This window comes from Diabrotica virgifera, chromosome 2 (assembly GCF_917563875.1).
Source record: "Diabrotica virgifera virgifera chromosome 2, PGI_DIABVI_V3a".
Lineage (NCBI taxonomy): Eukaryota > Metazoa > Arthropoda > Insecta > Coleoptera > Chrysomelidae > Diabrotica > Diabrotica virgifera.
The window spans coordinates 460,205-481,015 of NC_065444.1; the positions used below are offsets into that span (position 1 = coordinate 460,205).

The window sequence follows — 20,811 nt, forward strand, 5'->3', positions numbered from 1 at the left end:
GGAAGCAGTCAACAAATCAGGTAATCGTTACCAAGGTGGTGAGAAGTTGAAGCATCAGGAGGTGAGTCAGAATATACAAAATTGTAATAAATGTGGCCAAAGGTTGCATCGGATAAATAATTGTCCAGCCTTTGGTAAGGTATGTAATTTTTGTAAATTACCAAATCATTTTGCAACAGTATGTAGAAAGAAAAAATTTCAAAACAGAGAGGTTAATGAAATAAATACTGTAACTAAAAGTCCAAATGTAACAAGTAGTTCTAATGATTTGTTCGTAGACAAAGTACTAGAAGTTAATGCAGGGGAAAATAATTTCACAAATACAGCATGGTTTGCAGATTTAAATATAAATAAACATAAAATTACTTTCAAAATAGATTCAGGTGCAATGGCAAATGTATTACCAATGAGTATTTTTGAAACTTTAGGATTTTCTAACAGGGTAATCATGAAAACAAATACAAAACTACAATCTTACACTGGAAATAATCTTAATGTGGTAGGTAAATGCACATTACACTGTGAAAGAAATAAAGTTGAACATGATTTAGACTTTTATATTGTAAATTCTAAAACTGAAGCAATTTTAGGCTTAAGTTCTAGTATTCAATTAAACTTAATATCTAAAATAAATAGTGTAGGTACTGATTTTGAAGAATATAATATTCTAATTGAACAATTTAAAGATATTTTTTCAGGCATAGGATGCATTAATAAAAGTTATGATATAAAAATTGATAATAATGCAAAACCAGTTATACACCCAACAAGAAAAGTAGCTTTACCTTTACTTAAAAATTTAGAAGAAAGTCTAAACAATCTTGAAAAGCAAAAAATTATTGAAAAAGTGGTAGGTCCTTCAGAATGGGTGAATCCTTTGGTACTTGTAAGAAAGCCAGATAATAAATTGAGAATTTGTTTAGATCCTTTTGAACTCAATAAGGTTGTGAAAAGAGAACACTGTCAAATTCCAACTTTAGATCAAATAACGAGTAAATTACGAAATGCAACTGTGTTCAGTACATTAGACGCAACACAAGGGTTTTATCAAATTCCATTAACAGCAGAAAGTAGTAATCTTTGCACACTTGGTACTCCGTTCGGGAGATATAAATTTCTTAGAATGCCCTATGGCTTAGTATCGGCTCCAGAAGTGTTTCATAGTAAATTCAAGGAAATTTTCAAAATGGATGGTGCCGACACATACATTGATGATATAATTGTTTGGGGAAAAGACAAAGAAGAGCATGATGCCAGGCTCAAAGAAGTTTTCAAAATTGCTAAGAGAAACAATGTTAAATTTAATTTGTCAAAATGTAAGTTAGGTAAAACTCAAATTTGTTATTTGGGTCATATAATTTCAGGCAAAGGTATAAGTCCAGATAAATCCAAAATACAAGCAATTACTCAACTTCGTAGACCAGAAAATAAAAAAGATGTTCAGAGACTGTTAGGTATGCTGACTTATGTAAGTAAATTTATTGGTAATTTCTCAGACATAACATATCCACTACGTCAATTACTTAAAAAAAATAATGAATTCATTTGGGAAAATGAACATGAAATTTCTTTTGAAAAGCTAAGACAAGTTCTAATTAATAAACCTGTATTACAATTTTATGATATTGAATTAGAGACAGTAGTTTCAGTAGACGCATCGCAAAACGGGTTAGGTGCTGTGCTTCTACAAAATAATCTTCCTTGTGCATATGCATCGAGAGCAATGTCAGATGCTCAAACGAGGTATGCTCAAATTGAAAAAGAATTACTTGCTATACAGTTTGGGTTAGAAAGATTTCATGAATTTGTCTTTGGAAAAAAAGTCACAGTAGAAACAGATCATTTACCATTGATATCAATATTCAAAAAACCATTATACAAATATCCAGCTAGGTTACAAAGAATGCTTTTACAAATCCAAAAGTATGATATTTTAGTGAGATATAAACCAGGTAAGGATCTTTTGCTAGCAGATGCTTTGTCTAGAGCATATTGTAGTGAAGAAAAAGTAATAGATAATTTTGACAGTGAGATAAATGCACAAGTATGTTTAATAATGTCAGAAATCAATGTAACAGAAAGCAAATTGCAAGAGTTTAAAGATAAAACTAAAAATGATTCAGAATTACAAGCTTTAAAAAAATATATCATAGAGGGGTGGCCTAAAAATAATAATAGAGTAGAGGAAAAAGTTCAAATTTATTATAAATACAGAAATGAGTTGACAGTAGTAGAGGATCTTATTTTTAAAGGAAATGCCATAGTAGTGCCTAAAGCACTACGCAGAGAAATGTTAGATAGAATTCACTATAATCATATGAGTTTTAGTAAGTGTATTAAGTTAGCTCAGGATACATTATTTTGGCCAATGATGTCAAATGATATAAAACAATTTATACTAGAGCGTCAAATTTGTTATAAATACTCAAGGTCGCAGTGCTTAGAACCTCTAGAGACACATTCAATCCCAGAAATACCGTGGAACAAAGTTGGATGTGATCTTTTTGAACTCAACGGGCAAAAATATTTTTTAATTGTAGATTATTTTTCAAAGTATATTGAAATTGAGAAACTTGGAAATAATACAACAAGTTCTCGTATTATTGAAATACTAAAGTCAATATTTTCACGTCATGGAATCCCTTTAACAGTTTTCTCTGATGGGGGTCCACAATTTAATTCAGACGAGTTTAGAAACTTTGCAATCAAATGGGAATTTAATCACATTATAACTTCACCAACTAATGCACAGTCCAATGGTATGGCGGAGAAAAATGTTCAAACTGCTAAAAACATTTTTAAAAAAGTCACTGAAGATCAAAAAGACATATATTTGGCATTGCTCTTGTACAGAAACATGCCAGTTGGTGGAATGTATTCTCCAGCAGAACTTCTAATGTCTAGAAGACTTAGGTCAACTTTGCCATGTACAGACAAACAATTAAAATCTAAAACTGTTAATAATTTTAAGTATAATAAATTCATTAAGGATAGACAAAATTCATATAAAAAATACTATAATGAGAAAAAAGGGGTAAAAAGTTTAAAACCATTAAACATAGGTCAAAATGCTTTTGTACAGTTAAAGCCAAAAGGCAATTGGTTACCCGCTAAAATAATAGAAAGAGTTAGGGATAGAACCTATAAGGTGAGAATGGAAAATGGTTCATTACTCTATCGTAACAGGAAATTTATTAAACCATTTGATAAAAGAGAAACCCATCTTCCATCATCACCATACAAAGATTTAAGAAATTTAAAAGAGGAAGGAGAAAGTAGTCATAAGAAAGTATATATAAGTTTAGAGAATATAAGTGAAGAAGTAGGTGAGAACTTGAAAATATAAATAGTGAAAAAGTGGAGGAAAGTGATGAAGAAACGCGAAGTGATAGTGTCATTTCTGAAAAAGATAAGAGTAGTAATTTACGTGACGGTAAAATTATAAATTTAGATTTCGGCGAAAACAGTAACAATGTAGCAATTGAAATAGATCATAATATAAATCATGAAACCGATACAAGCTCTGAAGATAACAGTTTAGTTTATGAAACTGATACAAGTCATTTGGTTAGTTCCTATGGAAGGAAAATTAAATGTCCTCAGAGGTTGGATCTGTAATTGTAAATTCTGTTTTAGCTTTATTAAGGAAAGGGGATGTCAGGGTAACTAGTGATAGTTCTGTGTTCCATGTACGCCTGGCATGTCCTATGGGTTGACAGACGAAGGCAACTTCAGGTCAGTCAGTATAAGATGTAAGTTGTACTGTTAATTAAAAATAAACATATGGAAGTAATCCAAATCCTTTATTATATCATAAACCGAACCAGTAAAAACACACTGATTATCTGCAGCTTTCACGATAAAAATCAACTGTTAGTCTTACCGATAACAAAAGGTTCAACTTTTTGTCCAACGCTGTTGTACCAAGGTGGTCTGCCAGCTGTATATATTGTGCGATGTTGAGTCCTTATTATAGATTCTGTCGGTTTCTTCGACTGATTTAGAGACGTTGTTCTTTGTCTTCTTGATCTTGGTGATTTTTGGGAACCTACGAAAAAATTAAATATATGTACCTATTAATATATCTATAATCACTTTGAACCAATGAAACTTAATAGATAATATAAACAATACATAAGTAAAGTAACTTGTGAAGCGGTAACGATTAATTTTATTTGGAAAGCTACTTAGGGGGTGATTTTTGTGATTTTTTTAGCAAAAAATAGCAATATTTTGAGCGTAACTCACTTACTTTTAATGTCATAAGTTTTTTTTTAAACAAAAATAAACCTTTTTTAAACACTTTTAAAAAGTGGTAATAAATTTTCCCCGAAAAGATCTCCGATTTTTTCAAATTGAAATATTCGATTAGGAATTTGACGAAGAAGAACCTATTTTTCATTAGCTACAACTTTGCTTCTACTGGGTCTACAGACCTCATGCATACACCATTTTTTTCAGTTTTTTATAAGCTATATTTTTGCTAAGAATATTTTTTTCCTTAAAATACTTACTTTTTGAATTATCTGCGAAAAACCGTCCAAAAGCATGTTTTTTTTTGTTTAAAAGTGAACATATTCACTCGCAAATATGTAACTCGAAAAGTACTAACCTAGTGAAAAAACTCTATAGAAGAAAAGTTACTTAAAATTAGTCATTTTATACAATTTCGGACTTACTTTAAACGTATATTTTTTCACCCCCGAGAAAATATTTTTCACCCCGTATTTCACAATTTTTGTAAAATGGAGGGGATGTAGAATTGTAAAATTTTTCTTATATAATAATAGACAATTTCAACTACCTATTTCCAAATTTTCATCCTTCATTTCTTTTTTTTTTGAGGTTTTGGTAAAATTTTGTATTTCCTGATCGTGCTAGTGGCACAAAGTTTAGCGGTATATGTTTCTAAATATCGGCCACTTATTGTACAAATCATGCATCTACTCTCTTTGTGCTAGATCAAAACAAGAGAGGTTGTTGAGGGCAGAACGTAGAATCTTGCGTAGATGCAACTATGAGCACTGGCGATACCCCTCAAACGAAATCCATAACATCTCAAACATCCCCAAAATCACCGAGAGAATAAACTCTCTGAACAGGAACTTCACAATCAAAGTAATCAACGGCCCCCCCTCCGACACACAAGAATCTCTCAAATGTTCCTGTTCATCTTCCGGCCACGTACTCTGCCGAACGCCCAAACACAAAAAGATTCATTTACCGTCTGCTCTAATGCAAACATGCATTGACGAACTCCCGGCAGAGTACGAAAACATCCTTGACGCTACTCCGTTAGCCTTCCGTACCCACCTATAACATATCCTCTTCCCTACCCCGAACAGGGAGAAGTTGGTTTTTTGCGGTTTTCCAACTTCATTGCACAATTATACCTGTTCGTCCCAAGAAAATAGCCGCAACTATTTTCTCCACTCGAACGCTCACTGTCCACGCTACGCTCAAAAGCCACCTCCTGACCGCCCACGAGGGACGCAGGTTCGCCTGTCGTTGTACAATGGTTTCTAGGGAGACTGGTCGAGAGCAAAGCACGGACAGTATACGTAAATGTCTATGGAACCAACAACAATCCATCAAAACTTTCTTCTCTGTTGACTTTTAGCCTTCTGGACACCACCGTCCGGCATAACCAAGGAAAAACACCAGGATACGACACTTGCCCCAGTGTGTTTTTCGGACTGTTTGCTTTTACTGCCACACAATACATTCACGACAAACCCTGAAGAGGACAAAATCCTAAACGGGGACGCACATTGAACGCATTTCTTCTTAGCAATTATCTAGACAAGCAAATCAAACAATGTGGCTGGCTTCTAGAGCCGACTCCACTGATAAAGGTTGGCTATAACCACTGCAGTCACGAATGGTTTTCAGCCAGGATATTTGCCGTCTACCAAGACTCCTTTTTCCTTTGATTTTATCCTTCATAATTAATTAGGGTCTATAGAAACTTTTTTACTTACCTACAGTTTTTACACATGAACATAGTCCAAATCCATAATTATAAGTATTTAATTTGTTACCAAAATCATTCATAATGTCACCAAATACAACTTTCAATTCGGGATTTTGGTGTTCAGTCAAAATTATTTAATTTAACGAATCTTATGTGGCAGTGACATTTAAAATAAATCAGAAAAACTTCGATTTTTATAGATATTGAACAAAGTGAGCTTGATTGAGTTTCTTTGATGCAATTATGAAAAATTTGAAGGTAATAGTTTATTTTGATATAAGTGTTAAAAGTACACGTTTAAGGCACGCATGAGTACAAAAATGTACTTTTTAACACGCATATCATACAATATTTTTTCTACAAACGTAATTACAGGACAATATCTACAAAAACTTTTACTTGAACTTGACTGACATTCCATTTTTATATTTTTTTGACATTACTTCAAAATTGTCTATACGGTCAATACGAACTGAAGTACCTTAAAATTTTTAAAGCACTAGTGCCTTAAAGTAGCATTTTTAACGCTCGTATGAAGTGCTAAAAATTGCATTTTTAACACGGTTGTAGAAAAAATATTTTATTTTATTATTTTACAATATGTAATTAGTAACAATACTATATTTTACAATATAATGTAGGAAACAGAGGTTCAACCTCGCAAACTGGACAGAAGTCCGGTTTTATTTTTTTTCTGGTATCAAGGGGTGTTTATTATAAGACTAACTTTTTCTTAAATAATTTCGCTCAGGAACCCCCATTTTCATCCCTTTAAAGGGGGTAATTTGTGAAAAAATTTCCTTAATAGAAATATGAAAAGGATTATATTACAATTTATTCCCCGACAGCATATGTCTATCACCCACAGTTTAGCGGGGGTGGCGCCCCAAAGTTGACAAGTTTTTAAAAAAGATGTTTTTAAAATAAATTATTTTGTCCTAACTGTAATGGGAGTCAAGAAGAAACCCTGCGGCAATTAATCACAAACGAGTGGCTGATTTTTTGGTATGGGTTTCATTTAAGGGCAATTGCCCATTTTTAATTACAGGGTGTTAAATTTTAAAAAACCTTTTTTATATTATCTGAACCGTTTATGCTAGCGTAAAAAACTTTTAGCGATTATCCATGTACAAGTGTTATTTACAAATTTGAGTAATCCGTTTGTATCAATGTAGTACCGAAGACCCTCGAAACTCCAGAAGATGACGTGCCTTAGTAGTTACTCTGGACACCAGGTACTCCGGAGGTCAATTCTGATGGCATATTCGTGTTTAGCGACCTAAAAAACCGATGAGTAATCCATTTGCATCAATTTAATGCCGAAAACCCTAGAAATTCCATAAGATGACGTCCCTTGCAGTGGACTTGAACACCAGGTGATCCGCGGGGCAGTTCTGATGGCGTATTCATTTTCAGTGACCCCAAAAATCCCCGAATAACAAAATCTGGCCCCTAGTATACTGATTTTGACATGCTTATGCACTTTTGGATGCATTTTTTGCACTTTAAAGTGCAATTATGCATTTCCACCCATTTTTCTATTGTAGACTTTTTTCCTGACATCATCCTGAACACAATGCAAAAAGTTGTAAGTCTCTAGGAGCTGTATTTAAAAATCGATTTATTTTGTGCTAAATGCACTCCTCTGATAGGCAAACAACACTAATCTCATTCATAGGTACATAGTACGCCAACATTCATGCATTCAATACAACATTTTTTCATTCCACAAACGGCAAAAATGCTATTTTTGTATATCAAATTCTAAAAGTGTGTCTGGCTTAAAAATTGTAGGTAGCTGTGTAGTAGTTCGGCATTGACCCAAAAACCAAGTTAATGACATTCAGGTTTAGCTATAACTATAATAATTATTCCTACTTTTAGTTTTTCTACTCCAACGAGACAAGTGTCACGTATACCTGTTTGCATTGCTAATAAAATATTGAATTATATTATAAATCGGTAAATCCTATGACTCATGCTGTTTTTATTGGACATTATAAAATATTACAAACGACCGGTCGTTTTTACATTTTTGGATATAAAAACAGAGTTTGGACACAATAATATATGGCTTTAAAAAGCATTAAACTGTATTTTGTATAGCGTCCTCGTCGTCGCGGCAAAAGTCACTAATTCAAAATAACAGATCTGAGAAAACGAACATTTAGTGACTTCTACCTGACAACACAATTAGTCCAGGGTAATAAGGTTTTTCCCATGACACTCGAGCAGCCAGGGTACTGAAGCGTTTTTTCGACAGGTAATACCTATAAGAGCAAATTGTAACTATTTCCTGCGTAGGATCTGGTGGCAATTTTTATTTATAAACAATTAAGTGTCAAAAAATGGCATTTTCCCCTTTTTTTTTTCAAATCAATGGAAAAGAGTGAAACTTATGGTTTTTTTAGTACAAATATCTTTGAGATTATGGAAAACGCTTTAAAATGAAGTATTACGAAGTTTGATATACTCATTTATTGTTCATATAATTGTGAAAAAAGGTCTGAATTGCAAAAAAATTAATTTCGCAATATCTATTGTAAAAATTAGTGTATAGCTTTGAAATTTTTGTCACATAAATGTTCTTTGGTGCTTAATATGTGATAAAAATTTCAAAGCGATGTATTCAATTGTTTAAATTTTATTCAAATTGTTTATACCAGAGAGCTTTTTTTGCAATAACATAAGTCCGAAAAAAATGACGTTAGAACCATTCCACAGGTGTCAAATGAAAGAGCATGAGCTATATTTTCAACTTGGTTTAAAACAAGCGAATAAAAAATGCATTTATTATTAATAAATAATTATGCAAAAGTATCGTAAATCTTTCCTTATAAACTTTTTATTTTGTCATTTAAGAAATTATATATATTTATTAAAATTTCTTATCAATTATGATATAAATAACATTATGTACTTGATAGTTGTGCACTTAAAACAGGGTAAAAAAGTTAATTTTTTTGGAAAAAGTTATCCAAAAAGTTTATAAGGAAAGATTTACGAAACTTTTGCATAATTATTTATTATTAATAAATGCATTTCTTATTCCCTTTTTTTAAACCAAGTTGAAAATATAGCTCATGCTCTTCCATTTGACAACTTTGTAATGGTTCTAACGTTATTTTTTCTGACTTATGTTATTGCAAAAAAAATGCTCTCTGAGATAAACAATTCGAATAAAATTTAAACAATTGAATGAATCGCTTTGAAATTTTTATCACATATTAAGCACCAAAGAACCCTCATTTGACAAAAATTTCAAACCTGTACACTAATTTTTACAATAGTTATTGCGAAAATAATTTTTTTTTGCAATTCCGACCTTTTTTCGCAATTATATTAACAATAAATAAGTATATCAAACTTTTTAATATGTCATTTTAAAGCTTTTTCCATAATCTCAAAGATATTTGTACTAAAAAAATCATAAGTTTCACTGTTTTCCATTGTTTTGGAAAAAAAAAGAAAAATGCCATTTTTTGACAGTTAATTGTTTATAAATAAAAATGGCCGCCAGATCCTACGCAGGAAATAGTTACAATTTGTTCCTATAGGTATTACTTGTCGAAAAAACGCTTCAGTACCCTGGCTGCTGAAGTGTCACGAACAGGGTATATTTTTGTCTTATTACCCTGGCCTAAATGGTAATTTTGAACTTATACATATATTCAGTGACTTATTTTGTCCAGACTATGAAAATTGATATTATGAATCGGTCAAGACACTTAACTCAATTTAGACAAAAGTTGACTTATGAGTTTTGCCGTGACGACGACGATATGTTCTATACAGAGTTTGGATTTAAAGTAACACGATTTAAATCGTAAATTGAGTTCTATTTATAAATTTCCAGAACAATAATTATGTTGTTTACTTAACCTAAAGTTTGAATGTATTTTTAACTTCTTTTGTCCGATGATTTATACTGAATACGCTAGGCTGTGGTCTCCAATAAATGCCGTAGGTTACCTACAGCGTTAAGCCAGACGATTGTCCGTCAGATGCATACAGCCTTTGTCAGTCACCAAATGCCGTAGGTTGGATACAGCGTTTGTCGATCGCCGGCAACAATATTCCGATCGTTTGCGCCAGTTGGTAGAAATCAAGTGCGATATTTCAACTTGTTGATAAGATAAGCAACTCGTTTTGTTCTCTTTTACTACTCGTTTCGTTTTACTCATTTCGCTAGGTTAAGGGGGTAGGGATCGTAAGGTTTGAAATCAACATTTCAAGCACATTACTAATAATACTATTAATTATTTAATTAAATAAGCGTATTCAGTACAATTCATAGAATATTAAAAAAAAATAAAGGAAAAATATTTAAAATAAGTCAACGGTGGCTAATTTTTAAAGACACCTCAAAAAAATGAATTTTGCGATGGACATCAGAACTCATCATTGGATCATGTAAAACAAAAAATTCAAAAAGATTTTATTAACTTATGAGCTTCTCGAGGTAACGATTTTTGACTTTTTGGTATCACTCAGAAGTCAAAACAACGAAATTTTTTTGCAAAAATGGTGAAAATCAACATACTTATTATTTTTAAACAAAAAATTAGCATAAAACAAAAAATATATCAACAGCGTTATTTAAAAACATTTAAAAATAACTAAAATCCATCAAAATGTAGGAAGTTAATAATTATTTTAATTTAGGTTTTTCGTGTGGCTTTCTATTGTAAAATAAGTAATACTTAAAATATAAAATTGTTCATCCTATTTCCGATAAAATTTTATGATGTCAAGAATTTGTTGTGTTTTTATATGTTAAGCTTAATGGTAATAGTCCGCGGTCGTTTGAGTGTGCCAACAGAATCATCTTGAAATTTACAATTTTATGACGTAAACCAAGAACTAGTTTGTACATTATATTCGTATACGTGCATAATTATGTTTTAATGTGTTGTAGATATATCATAAATATTATGTTAGTAAATACAAATACATAAAAACTATTAAACATAATTTCTTTATATAAAAGTATGAAAAAGTTTAGAAAGAATAAAAAAAAAATCATATTTTACAAACCATCTTTGGCCTAGTGGTGAAAAAAGTCTTATTTGCAAATACAAACACAGGGCAATCGTCAGTGAGGGAGAAGAAATCCTGAAAAAGCGGAAGGAGCATTTTCAAGAGCTCTTAAGTTCAGAAAAATAACAATAACTAGGACAAGAAATAAGGACACAATAAGGACATAATATGGTCGCTTCATTTTCTTATTTTTGTTATCCAGTATAACTGGGTACTGAAACTTTGTGCAAATTCCATATGTTTTTTGTACACGCGGTTGTTGGCATAATCACTTACAGTAGGTGTCATTGTTTTATACTCATTAATTTTATTTTTAGTTCTCGGTCAAGGCCATCTTTGATTACTGTATTCAAAATCATACATTTTCGACACTATCTATACATATAGATTATTAGCAAATAAAAACGAGAAAAAAGCAATTTTATTATACCATATCTTTTTCACGGCATTTTATTAATGCATATTTGATCCAATAGCGAGATTTTGGCCAAATCCAGTCTTCACCGTGCTTCGGAGGGCACGTGAAGCTGTCGGTCCCAGCTTTCTAAGTGTTCGTTAAGTCATTCTGTTTGTATTCGCGGTGTGCAAGTACTTGGAGGCGATACGAGAAACGATCGTGCGAGAATAGCGGAGAAATATTGTAACATTTTTAAATAATTCATATTGTCAATTGCAATTGTCAAATTGACGTATATTTCATATCTACTGTCAATGAAGAAGAAAAATTATATATTGCTCCACAATATTGATATGATATGCAATTATTATATAAAGGTAAATGTAATTAATTGTATTTTGCTTGCATTACTGCATTTTAATAACTAATTTTATTTACTACATACAATTGTTTACGTTTTAATAACATAACCTGAATCTTATTTTTTCTTCTGATTATTTTTTTGAACTATGGCCTTGACAATTATCCAGCAACCAGGACTAATATGATTGGCCAATATAATTAAAAGTGCGAATAAAAGTGCAGAGCGAAGAAACCAGGTGTCGCTTTTCCGAACTTGCACGGTCCCAATACAGGAATTAGAATATCAATGTTTCTCTCCGAGGGTCAATTTTTAAACCACCGATTTGTAATGTTACGACAGAGACAAAATGAACCAACTTTTAACATATTTAAGCTATTGTGGAAAATTTTTATTTATTATTTTTTTTTTTTTTGGTTTATTGGCTTTGGGAAGAACCCGTTTTGCCACGAAAATTTATAACATTTAAAAGACTATACATATAACTGAACACAATTTGGTACAAATACAATTTTTACAAATCTGTACATATAAATACAGTAACTGAATACAATTATTTGGTACAAATACAGTTTTTACAAATCTATACATATATATTTAATACCTAACTGAATAAAATTTGGATTGGTTGATACAGACCTAAAAGTCGAGGAAATTATAAGCATCTCCTCGTACGACCTAAAAAGTTACAAAAAATAGCTCTTACTTCGGGATTATGGATGCACTCCAGCATAATGGAAAGATAATTTTGAGGAAACGGGATTTTTAGTTTCGTTAGTTCCGTAATAAGGTAAGAGGTGGCATTAGAATTATGACTGCATTGAAAAATCCAGTGATTAAAGTCGTCAAAACTGTCACTGCAGTCACAGAGGGGGGATGTGGCCAATTTCATCTTATAAAGCTTAGAGTTGACTGCTCCGTGTCCAAAGAGGCACCTAATGTATTTGGTGTTAATTTTTCTATTGGGATGGCTTCTTTTAGCAAGCTTTGTAGAAGGAAGTGTTGGAAAAAGCGTGCAGTACTGAAATGCATTGTTAGATCTAATTGTTGTCCATTTGTCTGCCCATTTAGTTCTTAAGTTTTGCTTACATATAGATAAGGCGTCTTGTAGCGTTAATTCGGGGGCTTCTTTGCCATCAGTGATAGCTCTTTTTGCCAGTTTGTCAGCTGTTTCGTTTCCCGTTATGGAGGAATGCCCTTTGGCCCATATGAAGAATGTATTTATCTGTTTATAATCTAAGGCTCTTAAGGTTGTCAAAATTTCCACGATTATTGAGTTATTGTATATGGAGGTAACCGGGTACACCAGAGCTGATAAAACAGATTTCGAATCCGATATTATAGCCAAGTTTGACAAGGGTAGCAGTGAATTGTTTGCCCAATCCAAAGCCTTAAATATAGCAAGTGCCTCTGCTGTAAAGATTGTAGAGTTTTTGTTTAGTTTAAACAACAAACTTTCGTTTGTGTTTTCCCTGTACACTGCACATCCTGTTCCAGTAGGGGATTTGGATCCGTCTGTAAAAAATTTATGTACATTACCTAATTTCTCTAATTCTATTTGCATAGATATGTTATTAATTGCTGGGTTATCATTATATTCTGGAAAAATAATATTTGGTTGTGTAAGACATATATCGAATTTAGCCGTGAAGAACGGCAAACCAGAATCATCACGTAGTTCGATGTTTGAGACTGTTGCAAATGCATCAGCTAGAGGGGGACAGTTTCTGTTGTGCCAGTATTTATTAGTGTAGCTATATGCAGTTAAGATGCCTAAATTTTTAATAAGGTCGTTGTGTGTAAATCGTTTTTGTTTAACGACGAATTTTTCAGCTAGTAACTGTCGTCGAAGTTGCATGGGGGGTTCGCCACACTCTGCAAGGAGCGCAGCTGTGGGAGTGGATTTAAATGCACCAAGAACAATGCGTAGAGCCTTGAACTGTACCCTATCTATTTGTGAAAGTCTGGAATTAGTGGCTGATCCATACAAGAAACAACCATAATCTAGGATAGATCGAGTGTATGCTCGGTAGAAAATCAAGTTAATGTTAGGGTCAGCGCCCCAATGAAATCTGTTAATTGCTCTTAGGATATTAAGACTTTTTTCACTTTTCTTAATGCATCTTGATATGTGATCAGACCAGGTCAGTTTGCAATCAAATGTGATACCCAAATATGTGTATGTTTTGCAAACAGGTATAGTGTGATTTTGAATTGTAAGGCTATTAAGTTCTGGCAATTGGTGTCTGGTAAAAAATACAATAGCAGATTTATGAGGTGATATTTCTAATCCCTGTTCAGGAAAGTATTTAAAGCAGCAATGCACTATATACTTAAGATTACTAACACATTGAGAGTAGTTTTTATGAGTAGTGTATATAGAAAAATCGTCAGCATATTGTAAAATTCTTGCGTTCATACCAAGGTTGTGAACATCGAGGGTATAGATATTAAATAGAAGCGGGCTCAACACCGACCCCTGTGGCAGACCAGAGTTAACCTCTCTAGGACCTAGAGTATTTGTATTGCATTTTATAAAGATCTGTCGTCTGAGGAACATATTAATAAGAACAAATGCAAATTGTGGTGGTATATGGATGTATGTTAACTTTTCATATAAACAATCCAACAGCACGCTTTCATAAGCACTAGAGATATCTAAAAATAAGGCAGCTGAATAATGGTTTTCTGAAAAAGCCAACTGAATTTCCGTTGCAAGATTGGCTGCACAGTCGAGAGTACCTTTACCTCGCCGAAAACCAAACTGGGATTGGGGGAGGATGTTATTATTTTCTAACCACCATTCTAATCTGAGTTTGATAATTCTTTCCAAAGTTTTTAATACACAAGACATTAGAGAAATGGGTCGCAGAGCTTTGTTGTCACTGACCTTAGGAATAGGAATAATTAGACACTGTTTTAGTGAGGGGTAATCCGTATCTCCTGAAAGTATATTGTTATATATTTTGCAAAGAAAGTGTTTCGCCGAGTCAGGGAGCTTTTTAATCATCATGTAATTGATGCCATCTAAGCCTGGAGCGGTAAGTTTTGACGATTTGATATTAAATTCTAACTCTGTAACTGGGGCTAGAAGAGAATGATCATGATTGCTGGTGGGTGTGTAGTGAATGTAAGGACTAACAAAACTTGGAGCTAATTTATGAAAAAGTATTTCCGCCTCATCTTCTTCACATGGTTGGATTTTTTTTTTTTTTTTTTTTATTTATTATTTATACATATGACCTGGCCTCTAGTGACTAATCCAGGTCGTTTTTTCCTGATGGGATTACAGATATTTTTTTTTTATATTTTTACATTTTTTACATTTTATATTTATATTTTACATGGTTGGATATCATTTTTCTTCTTTTGAAATCTATTAATCCGGCGCCAAATTTCCGAGGGATTTGAATTCCTATTAAGTTGAGTACAATAGTCGGCCCAAGCCTGTTTGGCTTTCAATTTAAAGGTTCTTTTGCAGAGCGCATCTATTTTTTTTACATTGATATAATTTGAAGTTATCATATTGCGCTTGTACGTTTTGTAAGCTTCCTTCCTTTGGGTAACTAACTGTTGACATTCCTCATCCCACCAAGGGGGATGAGGAGCCTTTTTAGGAGAGAAGGGGTAAGTTTTTTTAAGAGCTGAATCCGCCGAGGATGTCATTGAATTGGTGATAAAGTTAATCATTTCGTTAGTATTGTTGAAAAGCGGAATCTCGGAGAAATCTTTATCAATTTTTGTTTGAAACAATGCCCAATCAGCTTCTCGCATAGACCATTTATGAATGGGGGTAATATTAATATTATCAATTCTGAGTTGTTGTAACACAAATGTGATAGCATAATGGTCAGAGCCATACGTATCTGCTTTAACAGACCAAGAGAATTGTGAGCTAAAGTTGGACGAAATGAGGGTAAGATCAACACATGATGGAGGAGAGCCAGGGGCAGATACTCTGGTAGGAGATCCGTCATTTGCAATGATAAAGTTGTCGAAGTATTCTAAAGCTTCCATGAGTATGTTACCGCTATGATCATTGTTTATAGAGCCCCAGGCTCCATGATGGGCGTTAAAGTCGCCACCAATAATAAAATTATGCGGAATTTGTTGAAAAAGAGAAACATAGTCGTTCACTGTGACTGCAATGCTACCTGGACGATAAATACTAACCACAGATATTTTGGTGCCATTGACATCAATATCAATGCCACAAACTTCAATATTTTTATTAAATGTTTTGTTGAATACTATATTATTGTATTTAATATTATTAGAGATTATATTTATTATTAAAAGTTGTAGTTTAGATTATAACATTTAAAAAAACTCGTTCCTCGCGTGAAATCTTTATCTAAATTGCAATGTAAATACCGTCTACCCAATTTCCATAACCAAAATATTTATAGACATAAATACATTACTTTATCTAAAAAATTACGTTCATCATATTCAATTTGTAAACAATGCTTCGATGTAAATGACAAAATAATAAGTTATGCCGGAAAAACAAACTTATGAAATCATGAAGGCGTATCAAAATGACAAAATAATAAATGAAACTGGGATAGATAATGAAAAATAAAAGTAAAATACTGATATACTTAAAAAACAACAAAAATCACAAAAAATACAAAAACACAAAATTACGACTTGTTCAAGTATTAATATTTCTTATCACCAACTACGATTCAGAAACATGGACCATCGAAGAAGCTGTTTCGAAATGTATAATGACATTGGAAATGTGGGTCTACCATAGAATCTTGCACATACTGTGGACTGCACATCGCACAAATAATTCAATACTAGAAGAACTTAACACAAACACTAGATTCATCACAACTTTCAACCAAAATATACTGAGATATTTTGGACATATAACTAGAAGAAGAGAAGGCGTGGAACAAATGATAGTTGAAGACAACATAGCGGGGAAAAAGGTCCAGAGGAAGATCTCCAGTAGCATGGTCAGACCAAATAAAGGACATGACTGGTTACTCATTCTCCGAAGGAAAACAAAACACAGAGGAAAGAGATAATTGGACAGACACAGTCAAACAAATTATGTACATGACACCACTACATCGTCTTATAGGAGAAAAGATAGAGGAAGACTATCTGATCGGAGATTATCCTAAGTTTCTCTTTTAAACTTTTTGGATCTTTTCTACAATATTTTTTGAAGTTATACTTCTTTAGGCGCGATTGAGAGTAAAATTTCATAATACTGCGCGCATGCGCACACAGACAATATGCCGTTTAGTTGCTGAATCTTTCAAGTTATGTATAAATATATCAGTGCAAAAAAAGGTGTGAAAAGAATATATTAGTGTTTTTAGTAAATGTATTATTTATTATAATTTTTGTGTCTTTGGATTGGTCTTCCTCGGGAATAAGATATTTTATAAAAATAGTAAGTATATTTAAAGTATTTTTGTATTAAATTTGTCAGTATGTATGAGAAATCTTGTAACCTGTCAAATCAAAAGAGATATAGCTCAGTGGTAGAGCGTGTGAGCGGAGATCAAAAGGTCCCGAGTTCAAATCCCGGACGATTCATATTTTTTTATATTTTTGGTATCGTTTTAATAAAAAAAAAATTTAAAGTGGTAGGTAAAGAAAGTTAGTTTAATATTTAAATAAAATACAAATAACCTGTTAAGTATATTCATTTCGTTGAAATCATAATAATAGAAGTATAACTTCTTACGTGTGTACAAAGTACACACACATTCTTTTTTGTCTCTCTACAAACCTTCTCCTTGCCAGATGACCCACCCATCTGAATTTCAGTTTTGCCGCCTTATCTATGATATCTTTTAATGTTAGTATTTCTTCTACATACCTATTTTTTTATTTTTTAGTATTATTCCAAGCACATATTTTACAGTTTTCAACATGAACATCAGGAAAAAATAAGTCCCAGACACAGACCATACAAATCACCAGTCATAAAAACCTGCACTCCTTAATAATATCCAGTTTACTTACTTTACAGTATTGAACACTGGGCCATACAATCCTCGCTAATAAATAATGAAGGCTCAGGGGGAGAACGATGAATGTCTATCTGCAAGCATTTTCGGTAAAATGAGAAACAATTTTTTTTTTATTTAAATTAACGTGTCTCAGCAACGCAGGCCATTGACACGGTTACAAAAGTAAGGTTTACAGTATGTTTAAATTACAAGAATTAAGAAAATAAAGAATTTAAATTAAGAAATTACAATATCAGCAAAATGATAAAAAACAACATTTATATGGCGTAGTATAACCGAGAGTCTTTGAGAATCATTATCACATTATTAAAGTTACTATTATCACTAAGAGTGGCGGTTTGGTCTTCATCCACTTTAGTTGTCTTCGGGTGTTCGTGTATAGCTGGCACTCAACTAGTATGTGTTTGATGGTGACACGAGTGTTGCAGGTATGACACCAAGGAGGATTTCCCTGGCTCATCAGGTAACCATGTGTAAGACGGCAATGTCCAATTCTTGTCCAGAGAAACAAATTAAACAAGTACATATTCAATTGGATATAATAATTGAGTCAATTCTCGCAATCTTTAGTTTGTATTTTTTATTAGTTGTTATATAATCATGGGGCAACCGTTTTCGAGTCTTACAATATATGACTCATCATCAGGCCCAGTACAAAAAGTCTTCTCAATACAAACTACAAGATAACAGCCATTGAAACTGTTCCACAGCTAAAGATGTACCTGGAAGTCACCAGCCCCATAAGAAGAGTTGACCAATCAAACAGCCCTTAGTCTCTTAAATTGTTAGTTATGTTCAATTTGGAACCTGGCAAAAAATTTTTTTCTGTGTTCCCAGTGGTGTATGTTATTTATCATCAACAGTTGTTTTTTGTCTGATTTAGCAGTTGTTTTTGTATGTTTTATGTTGAAAAAGTGTAAAAACATTTAATAATTTAATAATGGGACATCACTATTATATGATTTAAACGAAATTAATATACTTTTTATTTATATTTTGTTTAAATATTAAACTAATTTATACTTACTACTTCTCAAACATTTTTATTAGAACAGTGCCAAAAATTAAAATAATAAAAGAATAAAACACTCACAAACACATTAAACAAGCCACAAATGATGTCTGAACATTAATTGTCGAAAAATTTTTTAACTAAATACGTATTTTCTGAAAATACAATTATATAATAAATATACTTACAATCATAAAATGTATTAAACAAAAAAAAAAGGAAGTTTCTATTGGGACTCGAACCAGCGCTGAAAAGAGCGGTTGGTATTGGAATTCATTCGCCTTCTCCGCTTAGCCACGGTCACTATGTGTCATTATTTACGAAGATCGACTAACTAAACGGATTAAACTTGTGATATTTTGAAAATTGATCAAATTATTTTAATTTTGAATTGAAATGATTTAGAATTGAAAAAATACAACAAAACATAGAGTAAAAAAAACAATATATTAGGTGAATATTGAAGAAATTTTGATGGTAATCAAATTATATAAATAAAAGTATTACATAATATGTATTTTGGCAGATCAAATAGGTAGGTTTATACGCATGATACATTAACAATTATTACGTACCTGTTGCTTTTAAAAACTATTTAAAAGTCACTACAATATTATAAACTTTTTTGTTTCTGTCCTCACAACAATAAAACTAATATATTATACATTTGTTTACCTTTACCTTTACCTCCAAACCACAGCTGCCATATCGGATAATTTTTGACATGTCATTTGAACATCCAATTAGAACAAAGTTATAATGCGCCTGCGCCGGGCTGATAGGTTTTAACATATAAAAAAATCACCCTCTATCGCCGGTAAAGAAGTATAACTTCAAAAATTGTTTTTTGGTTGCCAGAGACTTTTTGTTATTTTTTATGTCATATTTTATGACATAAAAAATAACAATATTTTTGTTATTTTTATGATATAAAAAATAACAAAAAGTCTCTGGCAACCAAAAAACAATTTTTTTAAAATTTGTGCATGTGAAATTTTGTGAGTGATGTCCCATTATTAAATTATTAAATGTTTTTACACTTTTTCAACATAAAACATACAAAAACAACTGCTAAATCAGACAAAAAACAACTGTTGATGATAAATAACATACACCACTGGGAACACAGAAAAAAAATTTTTGCCAGGTTCCAAATTGAACATAACTAACAATTTAAGAGACTAAGGGATGTTTGATTGGTCAACTCTTCTTATGGGGCTGGTGACTTCCAGGTACATCTTTAGCTGTGGAACAGTTTCAATGGCTGTTATCTTGTAGTTTGTATTGAGAAGACTTTTTGTACTGGGCCTGATGGTGAGTCATATATTGTAAGACTCGAAACCGGTTGCCCCATGATTATATAACAACTAATAAAAAATACAAACTAAAGATTGCGAGTATTGACTCAATTACTATATCCAATTGTATAATGGACTCGCAACCCTTTCATCAAGTACATATTCATTGTTTTTACCCCTTGCGTCCAATCTTGTGACGTGATTTTAAGATGATTATCATCTTTATTTCCCCTTGTCTATTCACAGGTTGATAGTACTCCTCCTAAGCTAACAGATTGCACAAAAATCGCAAAATGACCAAAAATTTACATTCATTGTTTTTCCCTCTGACCCTTCAAATGGAAGGTTCGACTGTCGATACACAGAAAGGTTAAAAAACATCTACGAAAAAGCAACAATCACGGTAAACCATCCACACCAAAACACCAAACCAATAAAAATAAATAGAGGAATTAGGCAAGGTGACACAATATCCCAAAAATGATTTGCACATGTACTAAAGATATATTCAAAAAACTTGATTGGCACAACAAAGGAATCAACATCAATGGACAACTGCTGAATAACCTGAGACATGCAGCTGACATAATGGTGATATCGGACAATATGAAATATCTTAACCAAATGATGACACAACTGGACAAGGAAGCAAACGGGACAGGTCTAAAAATGAACTTCACAAAAACTAAATATATGACAAACGTAGGAGATGACAACGAAATCATGC

General features: G+C 32.3%; 1 protein-coding gene across 2 annotated transcripts in view; it reads right to left on the reverse strand.

Annotated features, from left to right (window-relative positions):
• Nucleotides 1-20,811, reverse strand: part of LOC114335670 (uridine-cytidine kinase-like 1) — a 65,748-nt gene that overhangs the window by 36,279 nt on the left and 8,658 nt on the right. Inside the window, exons 1-2 of one of the 2 annotated variants that reach the window (XM_050643281.1) lie at nucleotides 5,982-6,137; nucleotides 3,884-4,048 (exon numbers count right to left, since the gene is read on the reverse strand). In XM_050643281.1, the coding sequence (XP_050499238.1) occupies nucleotides 3,884-4,048; nucleotides 5,982-6,054 (238 nt within the window). In that variant the 5' untranslated portion in view covers nucleotides 6,055-6,137. Of the gene's footprint in view, nucleotides 1-3,883; nucleotides 4,049-5,981; nucleotides 6,138-20,811 lie in introns of those variants that run through there. The other variant, XM_050643280.1, reaches the window with a different exon arrangement.